The sequence below is a fragment of the Natator depressus genome, chromosome 17, assembly GCF_965152275.1.
Source record: "Natator depressus isolate rNatDep1 chromosome 17, rNatDep2.hap1, whole genome shotgun sequence".
Classification (NCBI taxonomy): domain Eukaryota; kingdom Metazoa; phylum Chordata; order Testudines; family Cheloniidae; genus Natator; species Natator depressus.
Window position 1 is genome coordinate 9,601,579 of NC_134250.1, and position 23,608 is coordinate 9,625,186.

The following is a 23,608-nucleotide window of genomic DNA, read 5'->3' on the forward strand; positions in this document are numbered from 1 at the left end:
TACGCTAATGAAATTCTGGATATTTAGGATTCTTTTCTGTGAATAAATCTCTGCTCTGGATAAAACAAAAGTCATGGAATTGTGGGGTGTTTTTGTTAGACTTATGGTTGATTTACGATATAAGCAGATTTCCAAACTGACTGAATATTTTACACTTCATATAGCACCTTTGGTGCTGAAAGATCTGAGTATTTTACAGATGCATTATTTTAGTACAGGAGTGCCTCGAGAACCCAGGAATTCCTTATGCCAGATGCTGTACACACCCATAGTAAAAGACAGTTCTCCTCCTAGAATGCTCAGACTCTAAACAGACACAAAAGAGAAGAGAAACAATGGGGTGAAGTGACATGCCCAGTGTCACACACCAAGTCCATGGTCATTAGAAATAAAACCCAGCCGGTCTCCCAATCCTCTAGACCACGTAGTCTCCCCTACATTATAGTAGACATACTAACCATTAAATGCAGCACTTCTGGCATTGTAAACATAAAAAGAATTACAGGAAGGGTGGCTGGCAGAACAGAGACAGCACAAGGGTGACAGTAATTTCACGTGGCTGCTCAGCAGCTACATACCAGCTTGAGAGGTTTATTCACTTTCTTTTATGTCATATCCTCTCCCCAGAATCTCACTTTTCATGAATCGGAAAGCAAAAGTGTTGTTAAAAAAAAATAGGGATTTGAATGTGACAAGGGGGTAGCCTGGAAGACAGGTTTGCGGAGGAGTAATGACTTGGAGGCCAAATCTGCAATGAGGATGTCTGAGTAGCTCTACTGAAGTCACTGGAGCTATGCCAAGCCTCTAACCCTGAAGAGGTAAGTGATGCCCTCAGGAGTGGGCCTCTTCATTGGCAATTGAAGGCATATGGGAGAAACTCTTTTGTACGTTGGTGTTCCTGATCATCTACCCTCCAGGAGAAATGGCCTGTGGTCTGGGATACTCCCGACATGAAAAGAGGGAGGCGAATAACTAACTTTGAAGTGGAAAAGGGTGAGGCTAAAAAATCAGGAATTGGAAATTGCGGTCTCCATACCATGGGCTAGGGGGCCCGTGCAGCTGCATTGTAATCAGTGCTGCCATGCCGATTCTCAGCTGATCGCCTCACCCAGTGATCTCCTCTATTCCAGCAGAAGAGGGATGTGCTAAAACTGCCCCAGGTTATGTTCAGCCACAGGTTTCCCAGCCTCGCTATTGTACCAAACCGGCTGTATCGGAACAATGATATGTTCGAGATCCAAATCTAGCTCTAAACTCTGCAGCTTGAGCCCACTTCTTATTAAAATTCTCTGTTACACAGAGAATTAGTTACACAACCATGCAAACACCGAATGCCTCCCAAATACTCAAGGCTAACCTCTGTTCTCTTCAACTGCACTGGTGTAAACCCACTGAAATAGATTTAACACCACATTTTACACAAGTGTAACTAAAAGCTTGACCCCCAAGTTACCGAGCTGTTAAAAATGGAATGTTTTTCAGTACTCGGTAAACACTATATCCCATACAGGCCAAACCTCTGTGCGTGTGTCTGCACTGCATAGTAAACCTTGGCTGAGACTCAGCCCAAACTCACCTAACTCACCAAACTCACTGTCTACACACAGTGTCTTCTGACTTGCACCAGAAACCTCTCAGGCCTGCAGACTTGCCCAGGGATACAGGTCTGAGTCCGAGGCCCACTGTGGCATGGGTCCGTGGCCACTCATTTTGCAATGTGGGCTCAGCTGAAGCTCAGGTCGCCAGGATTATGTTTGGAGAGTCCACCAACCCTATCACACAATCCTCTAATCTGGTGCATCCCAGTCTTTCCTTCCGCAATCTTTTTACTCAATTCCCAGAACAGAAGCAACCTCCGGATTCAAATAGAGCTGCTGGACATTTAACCCTTCGTGTCCATGTGGACAGCTCAACTGGCAACACCGTTCACCCTATGGTGCGTTAGCAATGGCCAGCACGGACACCGAGTCCTCCATCCAGTGTGCTGTGTTTTGGAGGGCAATTCTCCCTCCTCATGCCCTTTGTAAAGCAAACGGTTTGCCATTGTTTCTCTCCGCTCTTCCGACATGGCCCAAGATTGTGACTGTGGGTCCCATCTTGTGCCCCAGTTTCCTGTGCTGGTACTACTTATGGTACGTGTCCTAATTACAACCACCCCAGTCTCACAGCCTGCCCCACACCTCCTTGTCAGCAACTACTTCCTCCCACTTCTCCATCCCTGTGCCCCTTCTCCCTGCCTGCGATCACCCACCTGCATGTGCTCCCTCCAGAGCCTGTACAACTCCCTTCCCCTGCCCGCTCCCCTCTCCCCACAACCTGCACAACACGCCTCCCTGCCTGTGCTCCCCGCCTGCGCCCCCAGCTCCTGCCCGCACCCCTCTCCCCTCAGCCTGCACCCCCAGCTCTTGCCTGCTCTCCTCCCCCCTCAGCCTGTGCCCCCCTCTCCCCCAGCCTGCTTCCCCAGCTCCTGCCCGCACCCCTCCCCCCTCAGCCTGCGCCCCCCTCTTCCTCCAGCCTGTACAACCCCTTCCCCTGCCTGCTCCCCTCCCCCCTCAGCCTCCGCCCCCCTGTTCCCCAGCCTGCTCCCCCAGCTCCTGCCTGCACCCCTCCCCCCTCAGCCTAAGCCCCCCTCTTCTTCCAGCCTGTACAACCCCTTCCCCTGCCTGCTCCCCTCCCCCCTCAGCCTGTGCCCCCCTCTTCCCCACCTGCGCCCCCAGCTCCTGCCTGCTCCCCTCCCCCCTCAGCCTGCGCCCCCCTCTCCCCAGCCTGCTCCCCCAGCTCCTGCCTGCACCCCTCCCCCCTCAGCCTGTGCCCCCCTCTTCCCCAGCCTGCGCCCCCAGCTCCTGCCTGCTCCCCTCCCCCCTCAGCCTGCACAACACGCCTCCCTGCCTGCGCCCCCCACCTGTGCCCCCCCAGCCTGCCCCCCTCTCCCCCAGCTCCTGCCTGCACCCCGCCCCCCTCAGCCTGCGCCCCCCTCTTCCCCAGCCTGCGCCCCCAGCTCCTCCCTGCACCGCTCCCCCCTCAGCCTGCGCCTCCCTCTTCCCCCAGCCTGTGCGCCACCCCCCGCCCCCCGCGCCTGCCCCCATCCTACAATAGCCTCCGCTTCCCCTGGCTCCGCCGCACTCACTCTGGGTTTCTCTTTAGTCAGAGGGTGTCTGCTCCAGTCGCTCCCATGGCTCAGCTGGCGCCTTACTTCAAGCCGGTGAGTCTCTCTCTCTCTGGGGGGGGGCCCACGGGGAGAGGGACCCCTGGGCTTGTGTGGGGCATGGGGGGGCAGGGGGAGAGGGACCCCTGGACTTGGGTGGGGAATGGGGGGGCAGGAGAGAGATGGGGGAGAAAACAGGAAGAGTTATTTCTTGTCCCCTCCTCCCACCCCCGTTTTGTAGCCACTGAAGTGTTTCTTGGGTTTCTCTGTTACCCCCAAGTTGCTGGCCCCTGCCTGAGTTGGGAGCCATCACTCCTCCCAAGCCCCCTTCTGGGCCAGGCTGAGTCACACGCTGAAAGTGACCAAGGGCCAGATATCCCAAGGTGTGTCAAGCGCCACAGATGGGCACCTAGTGGGATTTTCAAAAGCAACCGGGCACCTTGAATGGTCCCTTAGAATATGCGCTAGTGACTTATGCTAAACCAGTGGTTCTCAACCAGGGGTACGTGTAGCCCTGGGGGTACTCAGCGGTCTTCTAGGGGGTAGATTGACTCATCTAGGTATTTGCCTAGTTTTGCAACAGTCTACATAAAAAGCACTAGCAAAGTCAGAACAAACTAAAATTTCATAGACAATGATTTGTTTATACTGCTCCGTATGCTAGACACTGAAATGTAAGTACAATATTTATATTCCATCTGATTTATTTTATAATGATATGGTAACAATGAGGAAGTCAGCAATTTTTCAGGAATAGTGTGCTGTGACACTTTTTGCATTTTTATGTCTTATTTTGTAAGTTTTTAAGTGAGGTGAAACAAGACAAATCAGACCCTAGAAAGGGGTACAGTAGTCTGGAATGGTTGAGAGCCACTCTGCTAAACTATCTTCTCTTCACCCCTGTATTTAGCTGTGACACTCCGAGTACCTTTCCCAGACCCAGAGTTCTGTGTAGCTGGAAAGCTTGTCTCTCTCACCAACAGACATTCATCCAATAAGAGATATTACCTCATCCGCTTTGTCTTATCCAGGCACCAAACTCGTAAACGTTTTTAAAAATCCATTAGGCCCCTATCTATATCTTTAGGCACCTAAATACACTGGGAAATGTGGCCCCAAGTGTCCCGGGTCTGGTAGAGAAAGTAATATGCCACCAGGGTTCATAAGGCAGTGAAAGGGGATGGGGTCACAGCGGTTCATGGAACAGATCCTGGGCAGTCTTCCTTGGAAAAGACATTGGGCCCAATGTATGGCTGCTCTAAACAACAGTAATACCAGGGACACATTTGTCCCAGTGGCTGCATTTCTCACTTTTGGACTAATGCATTTCACAGCTTCTTGGAAAAAGCCAGGTGCTCTTTAGGAAATATGATTCTCCACTACCCTGCACCTTGTGTATTCATCTACATCTGCGTGCAAAACGCTGTCAAATCAGAATCTCTGCCGGCAATATCTTTGTACACCCACTTTGCACAGGTGCAAATAACTACCTCAGCTATGAGGCAGGGGAGAATCAAGATCCCATGTTTCCTGAGTGCATCTTTGAGGGACAGGAAATGGACAGCATTGAGCAACAACCCAGAGACCCAAAATCGAAAGGCGCATTGCTTCCGGGGTTGGGGTGATGAATGATCACAGCAAAGAAATCTGTTGAAGCAAGAGGAAATCTGTCTTGTTAGGTTCCTTACAAATAAATGCTTGCAAGTTTTGCACCTATAATCTTCTCTTCGTATTATTCTTTTACCATTGATATAGGAAATTGAAGCATGCTTACACTCAAGTCCTCCGACAAAAAATGTTACACATGAAAGAACTAAGCCTGAGAGAAAAAGAACCTCAGATTAAAAAAAAACAACTATTTTTTAAAACCACAAAGTCAGTGTTTGTTGTGTGAAAACTGGAATGAACTTGTTTTTATACTTCCGTATGCAGAATAGATATAGTCTTCTTGGGTAACGTTGTTGGGCTGTTTGCTTGTTTTTTTACTTCATGCAACTTCCCTTTTTGTTTTGAGCTTCCGAGTACCACTTGGAGAGTCTTCTTCCAAAGCTACTATTCAAGCTTCTCTGAGTAGGCTAGTATAGGGTGTTTTTGCCTCTTCTTACTCCTGGATGGATCAGTGATATTGTATCTGAGGGCATGTCTACACTACAAACTTAAGTCAACCTATGTTAGGTCAATTTACAGCCACCACCGGAATGCCTGCAGTGGTTCACGCTTACACTATCCTCCTTCTGTGGGTGATGTGTGTCCTCACCAGTAGCGCTTCCACCAACTTAGGGAGGCAGGGGGGCTGACAGCCTGGGCTCTCAGCTCTGGGCGCAGCTCCCCACCGGGAGCCCACCTGACGCCTGGGCTCCCCGCTGGGAGCACCAGCTGCCCCTGGGTTCTCAGCTCCATGTTCCTCTCCGGGAGCATGGGAGCTGCCCCGCGCAGCGGGGCTCACAGCTAGGAGTGAGGAACCAGGCAGGCACAGCCCGGATCGGAGTGGGGAACCCAGGCAGCAGCCTGGCTGGGAGTGGGGAGCTGGGAACCTGGTGGACAGCCAGGCTCTAGCTGGAGTCACAAACCACCCCAGGCTGACAGCCCTAGCAGTGAGCAGCTTTCTTGTCACATTTACAGATGGAGAAACTGAGGCGCAGGGAGGGGAATTGACTTGCCTGAGGTCACCCAGGACGCTGGGGGCAGAGCTGAGAGTTGATCCCAGGTGTCCTGAACCAATCCATTATCCTGTCCACCAGGCCACACTGCCTGGTAGGAAGGAATGCTGACTGTTACCACTAGGATCGACAGAGTTTTAGCTGTTTCATCTTACGTAGCTGGGCTGCAAGGGACAAGCCTTTACACAGAAAAGTCATGCTCTTTAGGAACAGTCCTCAGAGAGAAATTTTGCGGCATACTGACTTCAGTTCATCAGGCTGGAATTTGTAGTGACTTGCTGGCAGAGGAATCTCAATCCACAGCCAGATGAATGGGAGATGAACACCAATTCAGGATTAGAAAAGTGATTTAAATATTGTAACCCTTTAATGTACACTGTGTTGCTTTCTTTCTATTCCCCAGTCTCTCCCATTTACTGGCCCTATTCATGGCAGTCTTCGTGATGGCTTGATGGTTATCATCAGTGGAACTGTTCTTCCTCCATGTGACAGGTGTGTGCTTGTAGGTATACAGATGCTCCACTCCTGTGCCTAAAATGAACTGTTGAGAATAATGGAATGTTTCTACTCCCTGGATATGACCAGGAAGAGGTCATGAGGTTAGCTCTAGTGACTCAGAGGGATTTATCTGTGCTAAAGTTTCCCCCATTCCCAGAAATACTGATCCAGTTCTTATCTGTTGACAGAGTCGTTCAGATACGGCTTTGAGAGCGTGCAGAAACCATGTATGAAAAGATGGTGAACTGTGCATTGCTGATAGCTCAGAGATCCAAATTCGAAAGCGTTTTGAGTTCCTGGATCAGGCCATCAGAGTCTATATGTGTCATAGAATTGATATTCTCGTCTCGGTGGTGTCCAGAGATATAAAGACTTTAGGCACAAATACTGTAGGTGAATGTGTATCCATTACTGGATTTAGACATACAACTAACATCACTGCAGTACGGTATTCCCTCTGCTGACCATCTTTATTGCATACAGAATATAATCCCCGATTCAGTAAAGCACTTGCTAAACCTTAAACACATGAGTAATCACATCTCTGTTCAGAAGAATATTTGAGATTAAGTACTTTCCTGAACTGGGGCTTTAAAAAGGCAAGTTAGAGTTCACATCTTTTGGTGTAACATAAACTAGTCACATTACTATTTTTAGGTTCCTTTATAAAAATCGTGTGACCAAAACATCGCTTCGTCTCCTCCATCCTATTCTCCCAATAAGCGCCTGATCCGTCAAGCTGCTATTCTCTTGAGTAATTTTTACTACTTTAAATCAACAGGACTACGCAAAGGGATAGGGTTTGCAAGATCAGGCCTGACGTTACTATCATTCATACTATAGGAAATGCACCTTTGAGAGATGAGCTATCGCAGCAATAAATAGTTCCAATCTTATAATATGCCAATCACGCAGTTACCTCAGAAGGAAGGTCAGTTAAAACAATGGAAATATCTCAAGAGGCTCAGTAGCGTTGAAACATGCATTGTAAATATTCAAGTTGTTGGTTTGAGCCCTGATCCCACAAATATTTACTACCGGGAATAGTCCTAAACATTATGATTAATTCATATTATACAATGCAACATTATAATTAATAAGTTCAGTGGGACTAGTCATGGGAAAAAAATCTCTGCCCTGAAGTAAGTGTTTGGAGGATCATAACCTTAGTTGGTTTTCAGCAGGATAAAATCAGTTAGAACAGGCTTAACTACTAAGTATGAACACCGTGAGGTTTTTGTTGTTTGTTTTCACAGTAGAATAGACTGTGATCCTAAATTACTATGTTGCTTTAGACTTTCCACGCAGAAATGTTGTAATGACAGAAGAGACATCTTTGAGAGGGAGCAGAGGCTAGTCCTCTAGAAAGACTACTTTGGATACAAGTGAGAGCACACTAGATTTCTTAACTATGCTGAGTTTAGTTCATCTTTGTACGTTTTTCCTTCACAGGTTCCAGATAGACTTTCAGTGTGGATCCTGCCCAATTCCTCAAGCTGATATTGCTTTTCATTTTAACCCACGATTCGAAGAGGGTGGATATGTGGTTTGCAATACTTTTGAAAGACAGACTTGGGGAAGAGAGGAGAGGAAATATGAAATGCCTTTTTTTAAAGGTCACCCCTTTGAGATTCGGGTTTTGGTAAAACCCGACTCGTTCCTGGTAATTTTTTTAATACTGTATTTTACATGCAAATTATTTTTAAAATGGCTATTCTGCTGAATCAAGGAACATTCTCACATGTAAAGAGTTATATTAAAACACTTCTCTTTTAAAGGGAATCTTTAATGGAAGTCTTTCCATTTATTGGAATGGGAATGGACTAAAACTCTGTGCTTACTTTTGCATTTTAGGCCCTGATGCTGAAAACACGCGTGTCCATGTTTAATTTTACACATGTGAGAAGCCCCATTGACTTCAATGAGACTGCTCAGATGTGTAAAGCTAAGCATGGGCATATGTGTTTACAGGACTGTGGCCTTAATCCATTTAGACAATTGAAAGACTAGTCAGTTTTGCCTGAGTTCTTCGTCAGTTTCTAGTGAATTTCACTTTTGGGTTCCCAGGTACTAGCACAGTGCTGCAGTGTTTTGGTTGCAAAAGCTGCAGGGAAATGTTGGTTTATTTTGAATTGTTTCTTGATTTTTGTAAAACTTCATAGAAATATTTCTATTGTTCTTAGGTTTTGTAATTTTTTTTTTAAAACAAACCTTACATTTTCTTATGGGCACGAGACATTATCCTTTATCCCAAAAGAATAACTTCTGATTTTTACACATGGCAGGTTGTTGTAAATGGAAAGCACTTTGTGGAGTACAAGCACCGGATTCCACTTTCCAAAGTGAACAACCTTAGTGTGTCTGGGGGTGTGGAAGTGGCAATCATCAGCTTCCAAGATGCTACTGTAAGTGCCGATTGCATGTATTATTGTGTTTCAGAACCACGAGGTGAACTGAGAGACTCTAGTATTTGCAGATTTGGGGCATGATCCAGTGAGAATCTGAGTATATCCTATGGGTTTCTGAATATCTCAAACGGGTCTTGTCCCCACTAGTGCTCCCAGTGGTGGAGCTTTACCAGTGTTAGACTAACCGTGGGAAAAAAACACAAGCGTGGACAGAGTGCAGGTATTTTTTTATTGCCGTGTCATGCTCCAAGATGATAGAATGATAAAAAGCCAATGCTTGTCTGTGCTAGTGCTTCCAATTTTGCTGCCATCAATGAAACTGTAACTAAGCTAAACCAACAGTGGAAAAATTGCCAGCAAACTCAGTGAGCTCTGAGCTCAGTGTGGGATGAGGATGTTCAGATCCTTTCAGGAATCATTGGACCCATGGTCCTTAAACCCAATATTTTACTTGTAAAAAAAAAAAACAAAACCTCTACTGTATTCCCGTATTTACTGAACTGGAGGCAAGCCTTTCAGGGAAATAGTAATGAGCCTTCAGCCAGACCACCTTGTGTTATAAACCTATTAAATACGAAAAGTCGGGGGACTGGATTGGAGACCTACAAGGAACTGGTAGGTGCCTACAAAGAACAAGTGGTGTCGCTGATTCTCATTCTCTCTGAGTCAGTAGTAGACCAATGCCTCAGCAGGGCGTTAGAAGAGGCTTCATTGTTTCGTGTATTTTTAAGGCCAGAAGGGACCATCAGATCATCCAGTCTGACCTTCCGAATATCACAGGCCATTACTTTTTACCCAGGACCTCTGTGTGAAGTACAAGACTTTAGTTAGACCATACCATTTTAGTCCTCTGGAAACTAAAATGTGTGTCATGGAAGACACCAAACTGCCTGTAGTAAAGTGGTCATTAAGGGGTTAATGGGGTTTATTCAGAGCAGTGGTTTTCAGCCAGGGGTACACGTACCCCTGGGGGTACGCAGAGATCTTCCCGGGGGCACCATCAACTCATCAAATATTTGCCTGGTTTTACAACAGGCTACATAAAAAGCACCAGCAAAGTCAGTACAAACAAAAATTTCATACAGACAATGACTTGTTTATACTGCTCTGAATACTGAAATGTAAGTACTATATTTATATTCCAGTTGACATATTTTATAATTATATGGTCAAAATGAGAAAGTCAGCCATTTTTCAGTAATAGTGTTGTGTGACAGGTTTGTATTTGTATGTCTGATTTTGTAAGCAAATAGGTTTTAAGTGAGGTGAAACTTGGGGGTACACAAGATAAATCAGACTCCTGAAAGGGATACAGTAGTCTGGAAAGATTGAGAGCCACTGGCTCAGAGTATGATGGTTTGAGCCATGCTCCACCCTGACTTCATTTCCTGTTTAATTAGTGTGTGTTTTTCACCCCCTCCCCCCGTCTGTGTATAGTTGAGTAAAGCAGCAAGTTCCCAGCCTGCAGTACTGTAAGCAAAGTGTGTTTCTTGTGCACTGAATGGTCCCTTTACAAAACTGTCACCAGTGCCCGAGGCCCTTGCAATGACAGGGAATTATTTGGTGAGATATGCCTAGATGATCTCAGCAGGTGAGCTACACTCCGTGGTGCAGGGGAAGGCAAAAGAAACCCCAGGGTCCCAGCCAATCTGTTCTGGGGGGAAATTCCTTCTCAACCCCAGCTCTAACAATCAGTCTGACCTGGGTACGTGAGCAAGAGACAGCAGCCAGGCATTTACAAACGCTGGGCTGCTGCAGGGACTGTCTTTCAAATCAGATGTGAAACCTCAGTGCTGACCTGTTCTCTGTGTTAAAGATCCTGGCTCTTCTTGCAAAAGTTAGGGGTGTGAACCCTCCTTTCCTGTCCAGATTCCAATGTAGGTAAATTAATTCTTCCTGCGGGAGTTCTCTCTGCAGTTTCGGTTGGACACAATATACCTTCTTTGTATCCTCTGCCATTTTACAGTGTGGCGGTGCTCGGAAAAACTGCAGCCATAGGTGTGCTGGTAATTGAGTGCGGGGTGAAGTAATCTGAGGATTGTGTTGTGAAGCTTAATTAGTTAATGTTCCTAAAGTACTGTGAGATCCTTGGATCTGTGCAATTCCCTAGAGAAGTATGAAGTGTTAGGAATAATATCAGTTTCTTGCAGAGATGTACTTACAACTAAGGGCATGGCTCCACTTGCAAGTTACAGCGCATTAAAGCAGCCCAGCGCGCTCTAACTCACAACGCGTCCACACTGGCAAGGCACGTAGAGCGCTCTGACTCCATGGCTATGGCGCTGCTCGTGCTCCACCTCAGCGAGTGGAATAATGCTTGCTGCGCCCCCGCTGGAGCGTCACGGTGCCAGTGTGGACACCCTGGTCTGTTAATGCGCTCTGATCGGCCTCCAGACGTGTCCCACGATGCCTGTTCTAGCCACTCCGGTCATCACTTTGAACTCTACTGCCCTGCCCTCCGGTGACCAACCGTCAGACCTGCCCTTTAAATTCTCTGGGAATTTTGAAAATCCCCTTCCTGTTTGCTCAGCCAGGCGTGGCGTGCTCTCAGCGAATCTTTCCGGGTGACCATGCCTTCACGCGCCAGGCGATCCCCAGTATGGAGCAATGGCGAGGTGCTGGACCTCATCAGCGTTTGGGGTGAGGAAGCTGTCCAGTCCTAGCTGCGCTCCAGCTGTAGGAATTACGATACCTTCGGGCAGATATCAAGGGACATGCTGGAAAGGGGCCATGACCGGGATGCACTGCAGTGCAGGGTTAAAGTGAAGGAGCTGTGGAATGCCACCGCAAAGCCTGAGAGGCAAACCGCCGCTCCGGTGCTGCCCCTGCGACCTGCCGTTTTCACAAAGAGCTGGATGCAATACTTGGGGGCGACCCCACCTCCATGCCGAGTACCACCATGGACACTTCAGAGCCCAGTTCAACAAGGCGGGAAGAGGAGGAGGAGCAAAGCAGGAGTGAGGATGCTGAGGTGGACGAAGACACCCCGGCATCCGTAGATGCATGCAACCAGGAGCTGTTCTCAAGCCAGGAGGAAGGTAGCCAGTCGCGGCGGCCAGTGCTTGGAGAAGGACAAACACCAGAGGAGGTTCCCAGTAAGCGGCTTTTATTTTGGGAAGGAAGTTGTTCGGTGCGGGCTCTTGGGGCAAGGAGGGTTAGGGCCGCATGCATGCCTAGATGCAGAATAGGGTGTTGAGGTGCTCTCTCACATTGCAGTAATTGGCCTCAGTGATCTCTTCAAAGTTCTCATCCAGAACTTGGGCAATGCGCTTGCACAGTTTTTTGTTTCTTTTCAATAAATGCATTTTCTTTTCATTAAATGGATTTTTTTTGCTTTGAAAACATTCTTTATTATTGCATAACGTAAAAGATACCTTAGCCCAGGAAAGCAACAGGCACTGCAAGTCAGTGTATCATGCGTAGCAAACACAGATTCTACTAACATTCTACTAACATAACATAACCACCACCTTTCACTCCCGTGCAGGGCACCAGACATTACTGGTGGCTCTCAGCCTCAAATTGCTCCCTCAAGGCATCCCTAATCCTTGCAGCCCCACGCTGGGCCCCTCTAATAGCCCTGCTCTCTGGCTGTTCGAATTCAGCCTCCAGGTGTTGAACTTCCTAGTTTCATGCCTGAGTGAATTGTTCACCCTTTCCTTCACAAATGTTATGGAGGGTACAGCACGCGGATATAACCGCAGGGATGCTGTCATAAGCCAGGTCCAGCTTCCCATACAGAGAGCGCTAGTGGCCCTTTAAACAGCCAAAAGCACACTCCACAGTCATTTTGCACCGGCTTAGCCTGTTGTTGAACCGCTCCTTGCTGCTGTCAGGGCTCCCTGTGTAGGGTTTCATAGCAATAAAGGGTAAGCAGGGTCTCCAAGGATCACAATGGGCATTTCGACTTCCCCTACGGTGATCTTCTGGTCTGGGAAAAAAGTCCCGACTTGCAGCTTCCTGAACAGGCCAGTGTTCCGAAAGACGCATGCGTCATGCATCTTTCTGGGCCAGCCTGCGTTAATGTCAATGAAATGCCCACAGTGGTCCACCAGCGCCTGGAGAACCATAGAGAAATACCCCTTCCGATTAATGTACTCGGAGGCTAGGTGGGCTGGTGCCAGAATTGGAATATGCGTCCCATCTATCGCCCCTCCGCGGTTAGGGAAACCCATTTGTGCAAAGCCAGCCACAATGTCATGCACGTTACCCGGAGTCACGGCTCTTCTGAGCAGGATGCGATTAATGGCCCTGCAAACTTGCATCAACACGATTCCAACGGTCGACTTCCCCACTCCAAACTGGTTAGCGACCGATCGGTAGCTGTCTGGAGTTGCCAGCTTCCAGATTGCAATAGCCACCCGCTTCTCCACCGTCAGGGCAGCTCTCAATCTCGTGTCCTTGCACTGTAGGGTGGGGGTGAGCTCAGCACACAGTCCCATAAAAGTGGCTTTCCTCATCCGAAAGTTCTGCAGCCACTGCTCTTCATCCCAGACGTGCATGACGCTGTGATCCCACCATTCAGGGCTTGTTTCCCGAGCCCACAAGCGCCATTCCACGGTGATGAGCATGTCCGTGAACGCCACAAGCAATCTCGTGTCGTATGCGTTACTCGCATCGATATCATCGTCGGAGTCCTCACCGTCACTTTGGATCTTAAGGAGGAACTCGACTGCCAAACATGATGTGCTGGCGAGACTCATGAGCACACTCCTCAGCAGTTCGGGCTCCATTCCTGCAGACCGAAAGGGAAGACAGAGCGCGCAGTACAAAAAACATTGAAAGATGGCGCCAGTTGTGGATGGAAGCAGAGGGATTGCTGGGATGCGAACCGATGCATCACGGGGCGTTGGGACAGGACCCAGAATGCCCCACACTCTCCGCACCCTTCCCACAAGCTACAGCGCCAGAATGGGAAGAGGGGCTCTGTGGGATAGCTGCCAACAATGCACCGCTCCCAATGCCGCTGCGAGTGCCGCAAATGTGGACATGTCCGTGTGCTTGCAGCTGTCAGTATGGACAGACTGCCGCGCTTTCCCTACTGCGCTCCACGAAGGTTGGTTTAACTTAAAGCACTCTACATTTGCAAGTGTAGCCATGCTCAAAGGGTATCTCTGGGAGAATTGTCCAGTTTTTTTTATTTGTATAACAGCTGCGGTGTTTACTGTTTTCTGGGGGGAGGGAGGAAAATATAAATGACTTCAGAGAATAAAAAAAACCCCTCTAGATTCTAGTAATTAAGAAACCTGCTTTTATAATAAGATTTTCCATGCTGAGAGCAAAATATAACAGTGCACAATGACATAAATATTTCATAATCTAGTATATGACATTTATTTAATCCTTCACAAAGATCTCTGGAATAGTTAGTATTTAATATACAGCGATTGTCTTATTGAATCAAATTTTATAGGTGCATTTGAGCATTCTTAATTTGTAACCTAATTGAAAAACTAAAGCCACCTGTTGTTTTCCCATATTATGATTCCTGTTTCTTTGCAATTATCCTACTGTTGTGTATAGATTCCCCCCCTCTCCCCCACTGATGTTTGAGCAAAAGGGAAGGGGCAGTGTCTTCTCACTGCTTTTCTGGTGAATTAGACATTGGGCTGAATTAAGTACCACAGGAACTGTGCGTAATTCCCATGAACTTCAATGGATGCTAAATTTTCCATATTCCAGGGCTGACCTTGGCTCATGGTCTTTAATTTCTTTGCCCACTGATTCTCCATTGCAGATCCTGGTTTACTTTTGATGCATTGGGCAAGGAATTCACCTGAGGATTCAGGGAAAGAGTGCAGGATGCTAAGATCTGGTTCAAATCTAGTTTTTTAACTCATGGTTGAAATAATTTTGATTGTGCAATCTAGTCCTAGTGAACACTGGGGCTACCTAACAGAACTAGCTCATTATTTGACACACACTGAACAGTCTAGCAATGGATTAAAAGGACTATCACAGGAATACTGAGGAAACTCTCATGGTATTTACCCCTACGCCTGTCTGCTTCCAGTGCTGTCACCATTCGTTTGGAATAATAACTGCTGGAAAATTCATGACCATATATGTGTAAAATACAATTTTTTAAAAAAGAATAATCCATTTAAACAGCAATATTTAGGGGAAGAAGAGCAGGATTGAGAATGCAATTCCAGCATGGTCACTGGGAGGGTGCATGTCATCACTACTGTGGAAATCTGTTGCTTAGAGTGTCTAAATATGTCCAACATATCTTACCCTAACAATCTGTCTAGTTCACTGTATTGCAGGAAATGTAACTGTTTCTGCATCAGTACCTTTAATAGTAAATACTCATGGTCTGATGAGAAGGCAATTGCGTATCAAGTTTGTGGAAGAGTGTGTACCCAGGTCTCCTGGAATCACTAGACCACATTACTTCTGTCAGCTGATTTTGCCATTCAGACAGGACTGTTAATTCAAGCCTTTTGGACTAACTTTTTCTTTTTCATAACATTTAGCCCCCAGGTGCTTGGTGTCCTAGATCAGCTGGCATCGTAAGTGTTTACTCTAACTTTCTTTGTGCGCTTTATTTCTTTTGTTGGCTTGTATGAACCAAAGTTGGAAAACAGAGCAACTCTGACAAGCTCTATTTATTTCTTCACCCCACGAAAAATCAGAAGGAAGAATAGGATTCTGAATATTTTAATCAGAAAGAAACATATTGTCAGAGCACGCAAAGACAATAATGGCAATATGTGAAAAGAGAGAAAAAAATATCGCAGTCTGGGCTTTCTTCATGACTTTTTCAGGGCTAATTTGTACGTTCACGACGATTCACCTGTTTTCTGTGTTGCTAGTGCCTCCTAGTGGCTATTCTTTTATTTGTTAAGTACCAAGATTGTCTTTCGCTTTTCAGACCAATGCAGCTTTCCCACCTACACAGTTCGCTCCTGGATCGACATATAGTGTGAGTTTAAGTGATGCTAAATTCATTTGTATTAATTGAAGGGAAAATTTTCTGCTTGATTCAATGGGCTAAATAGAGTTCTCTTTTACACCATGTAAGTAGAAAATAATTAAATTTGCTTGACTAGTGTTAGTTTGGATTTTATTACATCAATGTAACGGAGAGCAGAACATAGCCCAGCCCAATATTCCAGGTCTGCTAAGGCAAGCTTAGCAAGAACTAAAGCAGCCAACTTTTGTCTGCAATATTAAGAGTCCAGACTGGTACTTTTGGATGGATAGTAATGTGAAATGATTGTCTTGGGGTCCAATCCTGTGAGATGTTGAGGACCCTCAACTTCCATTGCTGTCAAGGAGAGTAGAATTAGACCAGTGTTTAGTGCTTTTGAGAATCCCATCCAAGTAGGATTGGGCCCTTTTCTTTGTTGTGTGTAGTTTCTGAATACTCTGCTCTCAGAATCCAGTGAGGTTGCGTGGGTGTCACTAAGAACAGAATTTGTCTCGTTGGCTTTACTTTAGGCAGCACAGATAGAAAGCTTTTATTAATCAAATGTCTAAATAGGGATCTTGCGATATCCCCTTTCAAAATTGTCATTGGAACCTCCTTCCTCTCCCACTTTGAAAATCCTGGTGTGGTTTACAGACTTTTAAAATCAATACACAGAAGTAAAGCATAGTTAAAAGAACGAGTGGGTTACATTTAAGAATTGGAAGCGTAGCTCTCATGGAATTTGTAAGCACACTTTTGTTTTAACTCTGCCTGCTTATCAAGGCTGACTGTTCAGATGTGTGAGATCTTTTCTCTTTTCCTTTCTGTTTGTCGTCAAATCCTGCTTTCCCACCTGGACCGTACCAGCCGCAAACTTATGTAAGTCTTTATAACATTATTTTGTGGTGGTTGTCACTGGGGAGGTGGGTACTTTTTAAATCTGAAGTGCTGAAAGATCAGGTGAAAAAGAATTCTGGCTGAGAATGTGATTTCGGAGAGCCGAAAGAGGGTCAGGAGAAGTGACTTCTCTGAATTGTCACATTGGGAAAGAATAACGCCCACTGGGTTATCCAACAGTCGAAAGGTTAGTCTACAGAACACCTTTCTTACGGAAAGGTTCCATAGACCTGCGCTGGTGAGCCTGCATGCCTTGATTGCTACCTGGCATTCCAGTGGGGGGGAGGGATTGAGTTAAATAAAACTAAAGGCGAACATTAAAAGTATAGTAGTGACCTCAGTGTGATCTGGTGGGTCTCAGAGTCAGGTCACAAAAACTGATGCAGATGGATGGTCTCATTAGAAGAGTGGAAGCCAATGACTGAATGGGCCCTGGAGACCCTCACCCCCAACACTGAATTTCTTCTGCCATTTTGTTGCCCAGTCACCCAGTTCTGTGAGATCCTTTTGTAGCTCTTCGCAGTCTGCCTGGGCCTTAACTATCTTGAGTAGTTTTGTATCATCTGCAAATTTTGCCACCTTCCTGTTTACTCCTTTTTCCAGATCATTTATGAATCTGTTGAATAGGACTGGGCCCAGCCCGCTTCCCAGCCCTGTTGGACAAACACGCGCTAGCTCTGCTTAAGCTAGTGCTCTATTCACAGCGACACGTACCCAGGGGGTCAGGCCGGCTTGAACTCAGCTCACCTGAGCCACCCCGCATACTGCTGCAGCCGCACTCCCAGTTTTAGCTCACTAGACCAAACAGAACTAGTGTACGTTTGTCTGCCTGTGCTGGGAAGCACTCCCCGCTGCAGTACAGACAGACCCCCGAGAGTCAGAAGCTTGATACATTCTGTATTGCTTACCCTACAGTGCAGGGCAATGCCTAATGTATTGCAGGATTACTTGTGCTCCTTACAGGCGACAGACTCAACCTCTAAATGGACCTGAAACACCCTGACACTTTTGTTTCAGGATCTGTCTGACTTCCTTTGTCATTTGTTTTTAACCGATGTGCATTTATTAGACTCCCCCTGGTGGGTGAAAATAAAAAGGAAGCTGCCAAGGCTGATTCTGGCACTTTGAGTGCAGAAGGTGGGGGCCTGCCAGAACTTTAAAATGAATACTGGCCCCTCCCAGCTGGGATTAAACTCCCAAGGTTCCATCTTGTCTCTGACCTTGGCTTGGTAAATGCTGCCACCACCCAAACGCAAACCCCTTTGAGAGCCCAGGAAGGCGCACTTGGGAATTCCTTCCTGTGGGTAACCTCAAAGCCCTTTCAGGCACCCCCCTCTCCGGGGAAGAGCTGAGAAACAAAAACAAAGAAATCAACTGTTGCCACCAGCTAACTAAAAACATGTGCAGAAAGCTCTTAAGACCCAAAAATCCAAATCCTGTTTTTAAAAAAAGGTAAATTTTATTAAAAACAAAAAGAAAGAAAATACATCTGGAAACTCAGGCTGCTGTTAGATTTTTAGAACAGCAATTCCAAAAATTTAGCACCCAAAATAGCTTTCTGGGGGGTCCAGCTTAAAGGTTACAAGCAAAACAAAAGCACCTGGGGTTAGCACAGAGGAATCCACAAGCCATAAAGAAATAACAAGAGATAAACCTAATCGCATCTTCCTAAACATTTCCTGATCTACTTACATATCTGGTTTCAGAGTAACAGCCGTGTTAGTCTGTATTCGCAAACAGAAAAGGAGTACTTGTGGCACCTTAGAGACTAACCAATTTATTTGAGCATAAGCTTTCGTGATCTACAGCTCACTTTATATCTGGGTTTTCCAATGAGCAGTTTCTAGGTATGATTCTGATGATTTTTCATACCTGGCTCCACTTCTTACAGCATAACTCCTATCCAGTTTACCTCTCAGCCGAGAGCTAACAACAGACAGACAAAGGGGGAGTTTTGTTTCAATTTTTAAAAGTTCTAGGCCTCCTACTGGCCCCTTTGTCCAGGTGCCCACTTACTTCCTTTTTAACCCTTTACAGGTAAAGCAAGTAGAGAACAGCTACTAAGAGGGATTTTATAGCTAACTGGCTGGCTGGGTGTCCATAAAAGGGAGCTAGCCCCTCCCTTCATTTATTACAGAAGCAAATATGTTCTGATTGATATTTTTTAAGCCTGTTTTCCTGTATCTTTCACTAGCCTGTGCCATACCACACTTGGATTCTTGGAGGACTTTATCCATCAAGATCTTTCGTAATAACAGGGACCATTCCTCTTGATGCTGACAGGTAAGTAGCAGAGACAGCCCCATGTCTGCATTGCAGCCACATTTAGACTTCTCTGAAGTTCAGGGAAGATGCAGTTGTCAGTAAGGGTTTTTCCCCCCAGCATACAGTCATGGTTATATTTTAAATAGCTGCAATCCTTCTGCACACAAACACAGCTGCTGTTGACGTGTCCTGGCATCCTTAAGATTTTTCCTTTACAACTGGCTGGTGTTTCTCCCTACATCTTTCCCCCTCAGCCTCAGTGGCTGCGCAACATGCTTGTATGCCTATAACAGCCACTACAAGTAGGCCAGTACAGCTGGTGTTTAATTAACAATTTGGGGGATCAACTCCCGTTGACTTCCATGAGAGTGTTTGCATTGACTTCTCTGAGAGTCAGTTGAGGTCACTCTTCCTTCCACTGACTTCAGTTGCAGCCAGCTTGTACATCCGAGAGTAAGATTTGGCTCTTGGTTTGCAAATTTTAGCCCTGATGGCAAATTTTGCCTGGGCTGTAACTGCACCCTAGATTTCAGTGATGCTTAATGGCAGTGCAGGAGTCTGTCTGTGTGGAATCACTTGCTGAGTCGAGGTGTCTGTCAAGACACCTGGCTACAGATGCTGAGAGCTCTTGGAATCTCCTGGCCAGCTAATTCAGTCAGCACACACAGCTGTGACATTTTCACCCTGCAGACGGGAGGAAAGTAGTTCTTCTGAACAAGACAGAGCCTGCTTTTTTAGATCTCATTAGAAATTGTTGTTGCACTGTTAATTAATCCTTGGAATGGGACGTTTCAGTCAAGGCATTTTATTACTGAAAATGACAGTGGTATATGACCAGGAGAGGACTGTATAACTTGAAGGTGCTAGTGTACATTGTATAAAAATGTATTTTCTCTAAAGCTTTTAAACTTTTTGATTAAGCCAAGCTCGTTGTTGAGTTTATCATAATGAATACAATAGCGATGAGTCAAATTGTTGGTCAGAATTTGTAAAAGGGGCCTCAGCCAAGCATTTTACTTTGCACCAGCAATTAATTATGAGAATAATGAATTGCAAGCACAGATGGCCACATTTAACTGCCTGACTTGTAGTCACATTCAGGTAGCTGATTACCTGATTCTCAGAGGAGTGGGCTGCTTACAACTTCCATGTCAAGTGAAGGGGAACTGCAGTTGCTCACCATCTTTGAAACTAAGACAGTAGGTGACTTAATGCTCTATAACTGGGGCCAACTATTAACTACTTGAAGCAGCCACAAATTGCAGCGGCAAAATAAAAGGGTGCATATTTTATTTAAGTGGCTTAAATGCATGTACTGTATTATTGTGCTTGATACTCACTTTGCACGTCACACCTTCTAGTTAATCATATTGTGTTCCCCAGTTAAAACTGTAGTGAATGGTGGTGTTTAAAAGTGAGGGGGTTTCATGCGTGTGATTTGTCTCCGGTGTGTTTAGATTCCATGTCAATCTGAAATGGGGCGAAGAAATTGCCTTCCATCTAAACCCAAGATTCTCTGAGAAGACCGTTGTCCGCAACAGTTTCCTGAACCAGTGCTGGGGGCCGGAGGAACGTGACTTGCCAAGTGGCATGCCTCTCAGCCGTGGGCAGATCTTCACAGTGAGCAAAACCATTTTAAACTAGTCACTCGTTATGCTCATTGACGAGGACATTTTGCTTTTGGCCTTTGAGGCCTTTACATTCACTTAGGCACATTTAGGAAGAGAAATAGCATCTTAAATTGTTAAGTGGTTAGTGGCTCTTGGTTGTCCAATTTGAGAACCTTTAAAGGGGCCTGATTTTTCAGAGGGCAAGTGCTTAGCACTCTCTGAAAATTAGATCTTTTTCAATGTGTCTCAAGCTGACAGCCCCAAAAGCCAGGTACTAAAATCCCTAGGCACTCTTGAAAGTTTAGGTCCGTATTCGTAGTAAGGATAACAGTACAAGGACTACCAGTGCTTGTGCTTCAGGGAATAAGCCAGTGACCAGATAGCATAGAATAGAATTTCCCTCCATTTCGCTGCATGAAGGCTTTAGCATTCATATATATTCCTGCTGGAGGCAGGCTTCCCAGAGCGAGCGCTGGTCTGTACTAGAATTGTAAATCCCACTGTAATAACTCCTAGTGTTTGACATTTTCAGAGCTGTGGAGCCCAGTCAGCCCCGTGGGGTAGGTGAGAAAATATCGATAACCCCATGTAATAGATGGGAAATCTTAAACATAGAGGTTAAATGACTTGCCTGCAGACACAGAGCAAACCAGTGAGAGCTGGCATCAGAACTCCAGGGCCCCTGACTCCAGTCCAGCGTTCACTCTACCAGATCACACTGCCCCTGGTGCTAGAATGATGGCTACTATGGTTTACAAGTGCAACTTTGCAAATGTATTTTTATAAAAGAGGGAGAAATTCATATATTTGATGCTTTCTATATATTTTTCTCCATAGCTATTGCTCATTTCTGAATACCTGTTTATGGGATTTCTTCACTCTTTTTTTCCTCCCTTGGTTGGCAGATCTGGATTTTATGTGAAGCTCGCTGCTTTATGGTGACTGTGAATGGACACCACCAGTTTGCATACAACCACCGAGTTCCTAACCTGCAGCAGATAGACAGGCTTGAAGTAGAGGGTGATGTTATGCTGACCTATGTTCAGGTTTAAAGAGGAAATCCTACATACAATTTATATAACAGAGTCAGCTTCTGTGTACGCCTCCTAAAATTAGCTGTTTACTAGGGAATTTGCTACTGAAACTTAATCAAGAATCTAATTTTTTTTTTATAACCACTTCAACCTAACTAACAACCCTGCTATTTCTAGACGAACCCACGCTTTTTGTATAAGCTTTTTATATGCTAGAACTTTACTTCTGTTCAGATCATATTGTTCATTTTTTTAAGCCTTTTTACTACGATGATACTTAGGTTCCTTAATTTTGTAAGTGAATAATCAGGGATCTGTGCATTAAACTTAATATTAAAACATTTGGAGAAAATGTGTTAGTTTTTTTAATGAGTTCTGAAGAAACCATTCAAACTTAAGGTTGTGTATTATCTTGATGGATAAAGATTCTGTCTACATTGCAAGTTACTGTGGGGAAAGCCAGGGTCTGCATCTACAGCGCACCAGCTTGCTGCACATTAAAGTCCCTCAACTTTCCCTGTGCTGTAGCAGAATTCACATGGGACGTTACTGAGCAGCAAAGTGGTACGCTGTAGACTCTCACCTGGCTTGCCCTGTAGTAACTTGCCAGGTAAGTAGGAAAAAGCCCAGGGAAACAGCAGCAAGGGGTAAGACTGTGCAGACCTTCATTGCTTGTTAGAGGATCCCCAGGCTGGAACCCAGTGTGAAGGGTGGGCCTGGGTTTCCCTACCAGACACTGGGAAATGGTGTAGGGTGTTGCAGCTGGACAGCCCCTGTCGTAGATCAGAACAGCTGAGTTATGGTGTTGGGCTGTGATTCAAAGATTAAGGACAGAAGGGACATTGTGCTCATCTAGTCCAGCAGTTCTGAAACTTCATTACACCGCAATCCCTTTCTGGCAACAAAAACTAAAACATGACCTGAGGGGGAGGGACAGGGAGCGAGCCTGAGCCCTGCTGCCCCAGGATGAAGCCCTCGGGCTTTGGCATCACCTCCCAGTGGTAGCACTTGGGTTTTGGCTTCAGCCCTCAGCCCCAGCAAGTCTAACACTGACCCTGGCAACCCCATTAAAATGGGGTCGTGACCCACAGTCTGAGAACCGTTGATCTAGTCTGATTTCCTGCGTAACACAGCCCGTACAATTTCATCATGTTATTCCTGCATCTAGCTCAGTGACTTGTGGTTGAATTAAAGCATATTTTCCAGAAAGAAAGCCAGACTTGATTTAAAAACTCCATGCCATGCAGTGTCCACCTCACCCAGGACTGGAGCGGTTCAAGGGGCGAGGCAGGCCAATTAACTGCCCAGGCTGCACCTGAAGTGGACAGGGAGCAGACCACTAACTGGAAGTGGGTTTAGCTGGGCAGGATCAGGAGGGACCTGTAGAAAGCCCAGGAACTGTGAGCAGCTGCAAGAGGCTGCAAGGCAGTAGGCTACAGTCACTCCCTGGCCAAAGGGAGGTGTGTTGGGAGCGTGTGACAAGTAGTGGGGGGAAGTGGCCACGCAGTTGCCCCTGATACGGGGGTGGTTAAGAGATTGTGGTGCACTGCAAAGAACTGCATTAGACAGTCACCTCTGATACAAGGGAGTGTGGTGAGCCATAGCAAAAAACCAAATGAAGGTGAAAAAGACAATGGAGCTGCAGTACGTGGAAGCCTTTTTTGCTGAGGGCACTTATAACTTCCCAGGCTGAACTCAAGAGTTACCGTCCCAGCAGAAGGGGACTGACAATCAGCAGGGATGGATCTAGACCCTGCTGAGGCAAGTGCTGGAGAACCAACAGACAGTGAGAGGCACATGGGTACCCGCAAACCTCTTTGACACGGCTAACTGAACAGCAGCTGTATTTATTAGTTTCTTCCCACAGGAGCTTACATAGAGACTGCAGGGAGTGAGATAAGAAGAGAGGTACCAGCACCAGGAGGCTGTGGGCCTGGCCAAAGCGGTGTTATGTCTGTGAATGAAGGGGACACCTAAACAGAGAGTGCCCCACCTATATAGGCAGGAAAACGAGAAAGCCAAAAAAGTCTAACGTGGGGGGAGAACCTGAAGGGGAGGGGCCTGTTTCGCCTGTGGTCAGAAGGGGATGCCCATTTCTGAGTTGTGAGGGGAAGGCTAGCCCAAGAGGGGGCTAGACAAGAGAAGGCGGAAGAATGGCCTACTCCCAAGAAAAGG

At 46.2% G+C, this 23,608-nt stretch overlaps 1 protein-coding gene across 1 annotated transcript; it reads left to right on the forward strand.

The window, feature by feature from the left end:
* The first annotated feature begins 3,124 nt into the window (after positions 1–3,124).
* On the forward strand, positions 3,125–21,758 carry LGALS9 (galectin 9). The gene is made up of 10 exons (XM_074974394.1): positions 3,125–3,202; positions 6,209–6,297; positions 7,756–7,966; positions 8,589–8,708; positions 15,191–15,226; positions 15,589–15,639; positions 16,495–16,506; positions 18,719–18,807; positions 20,247–20,409; positions 21,305–21,758. The coding sequence occupies exons 1-10, from the start codon at positions 3,173–3,175 to the stop codon at positions 21,449–21,451; spliced, it is 948 nt and encodes a 315-aa protein (XP_074830495.1). The 5' UTR covers positions 3,125–3,172; the 3' UTR covers positions 21,452–21,758.
* The last annotated feature ends 1,850 nt before the right edge of the window (positions 21,759–23,608 follow it).

Coding starts and splice junctions, on each gene's coding strand:
- LGALS9 (XM_074974394.1), top strand. CDS start 3,173: ATGGCTCAGCTGGCGCCTTACTTCAAGCCG. Junction 3,203..6,208: donor TGGCGCCTTACTTCAAGCCG/GTGAGTCTCTCT, acceptor TCTATTCCCCAG/TCTCTCCCATTTACTGGCCC. Junction 8,709..15,190: donor TCAGCTTCCAAGATGCTACT/GTAAGTGCCGAT, acceptor CATAACATTTAG/CCCCCAGGTGCTTGGTGTCC.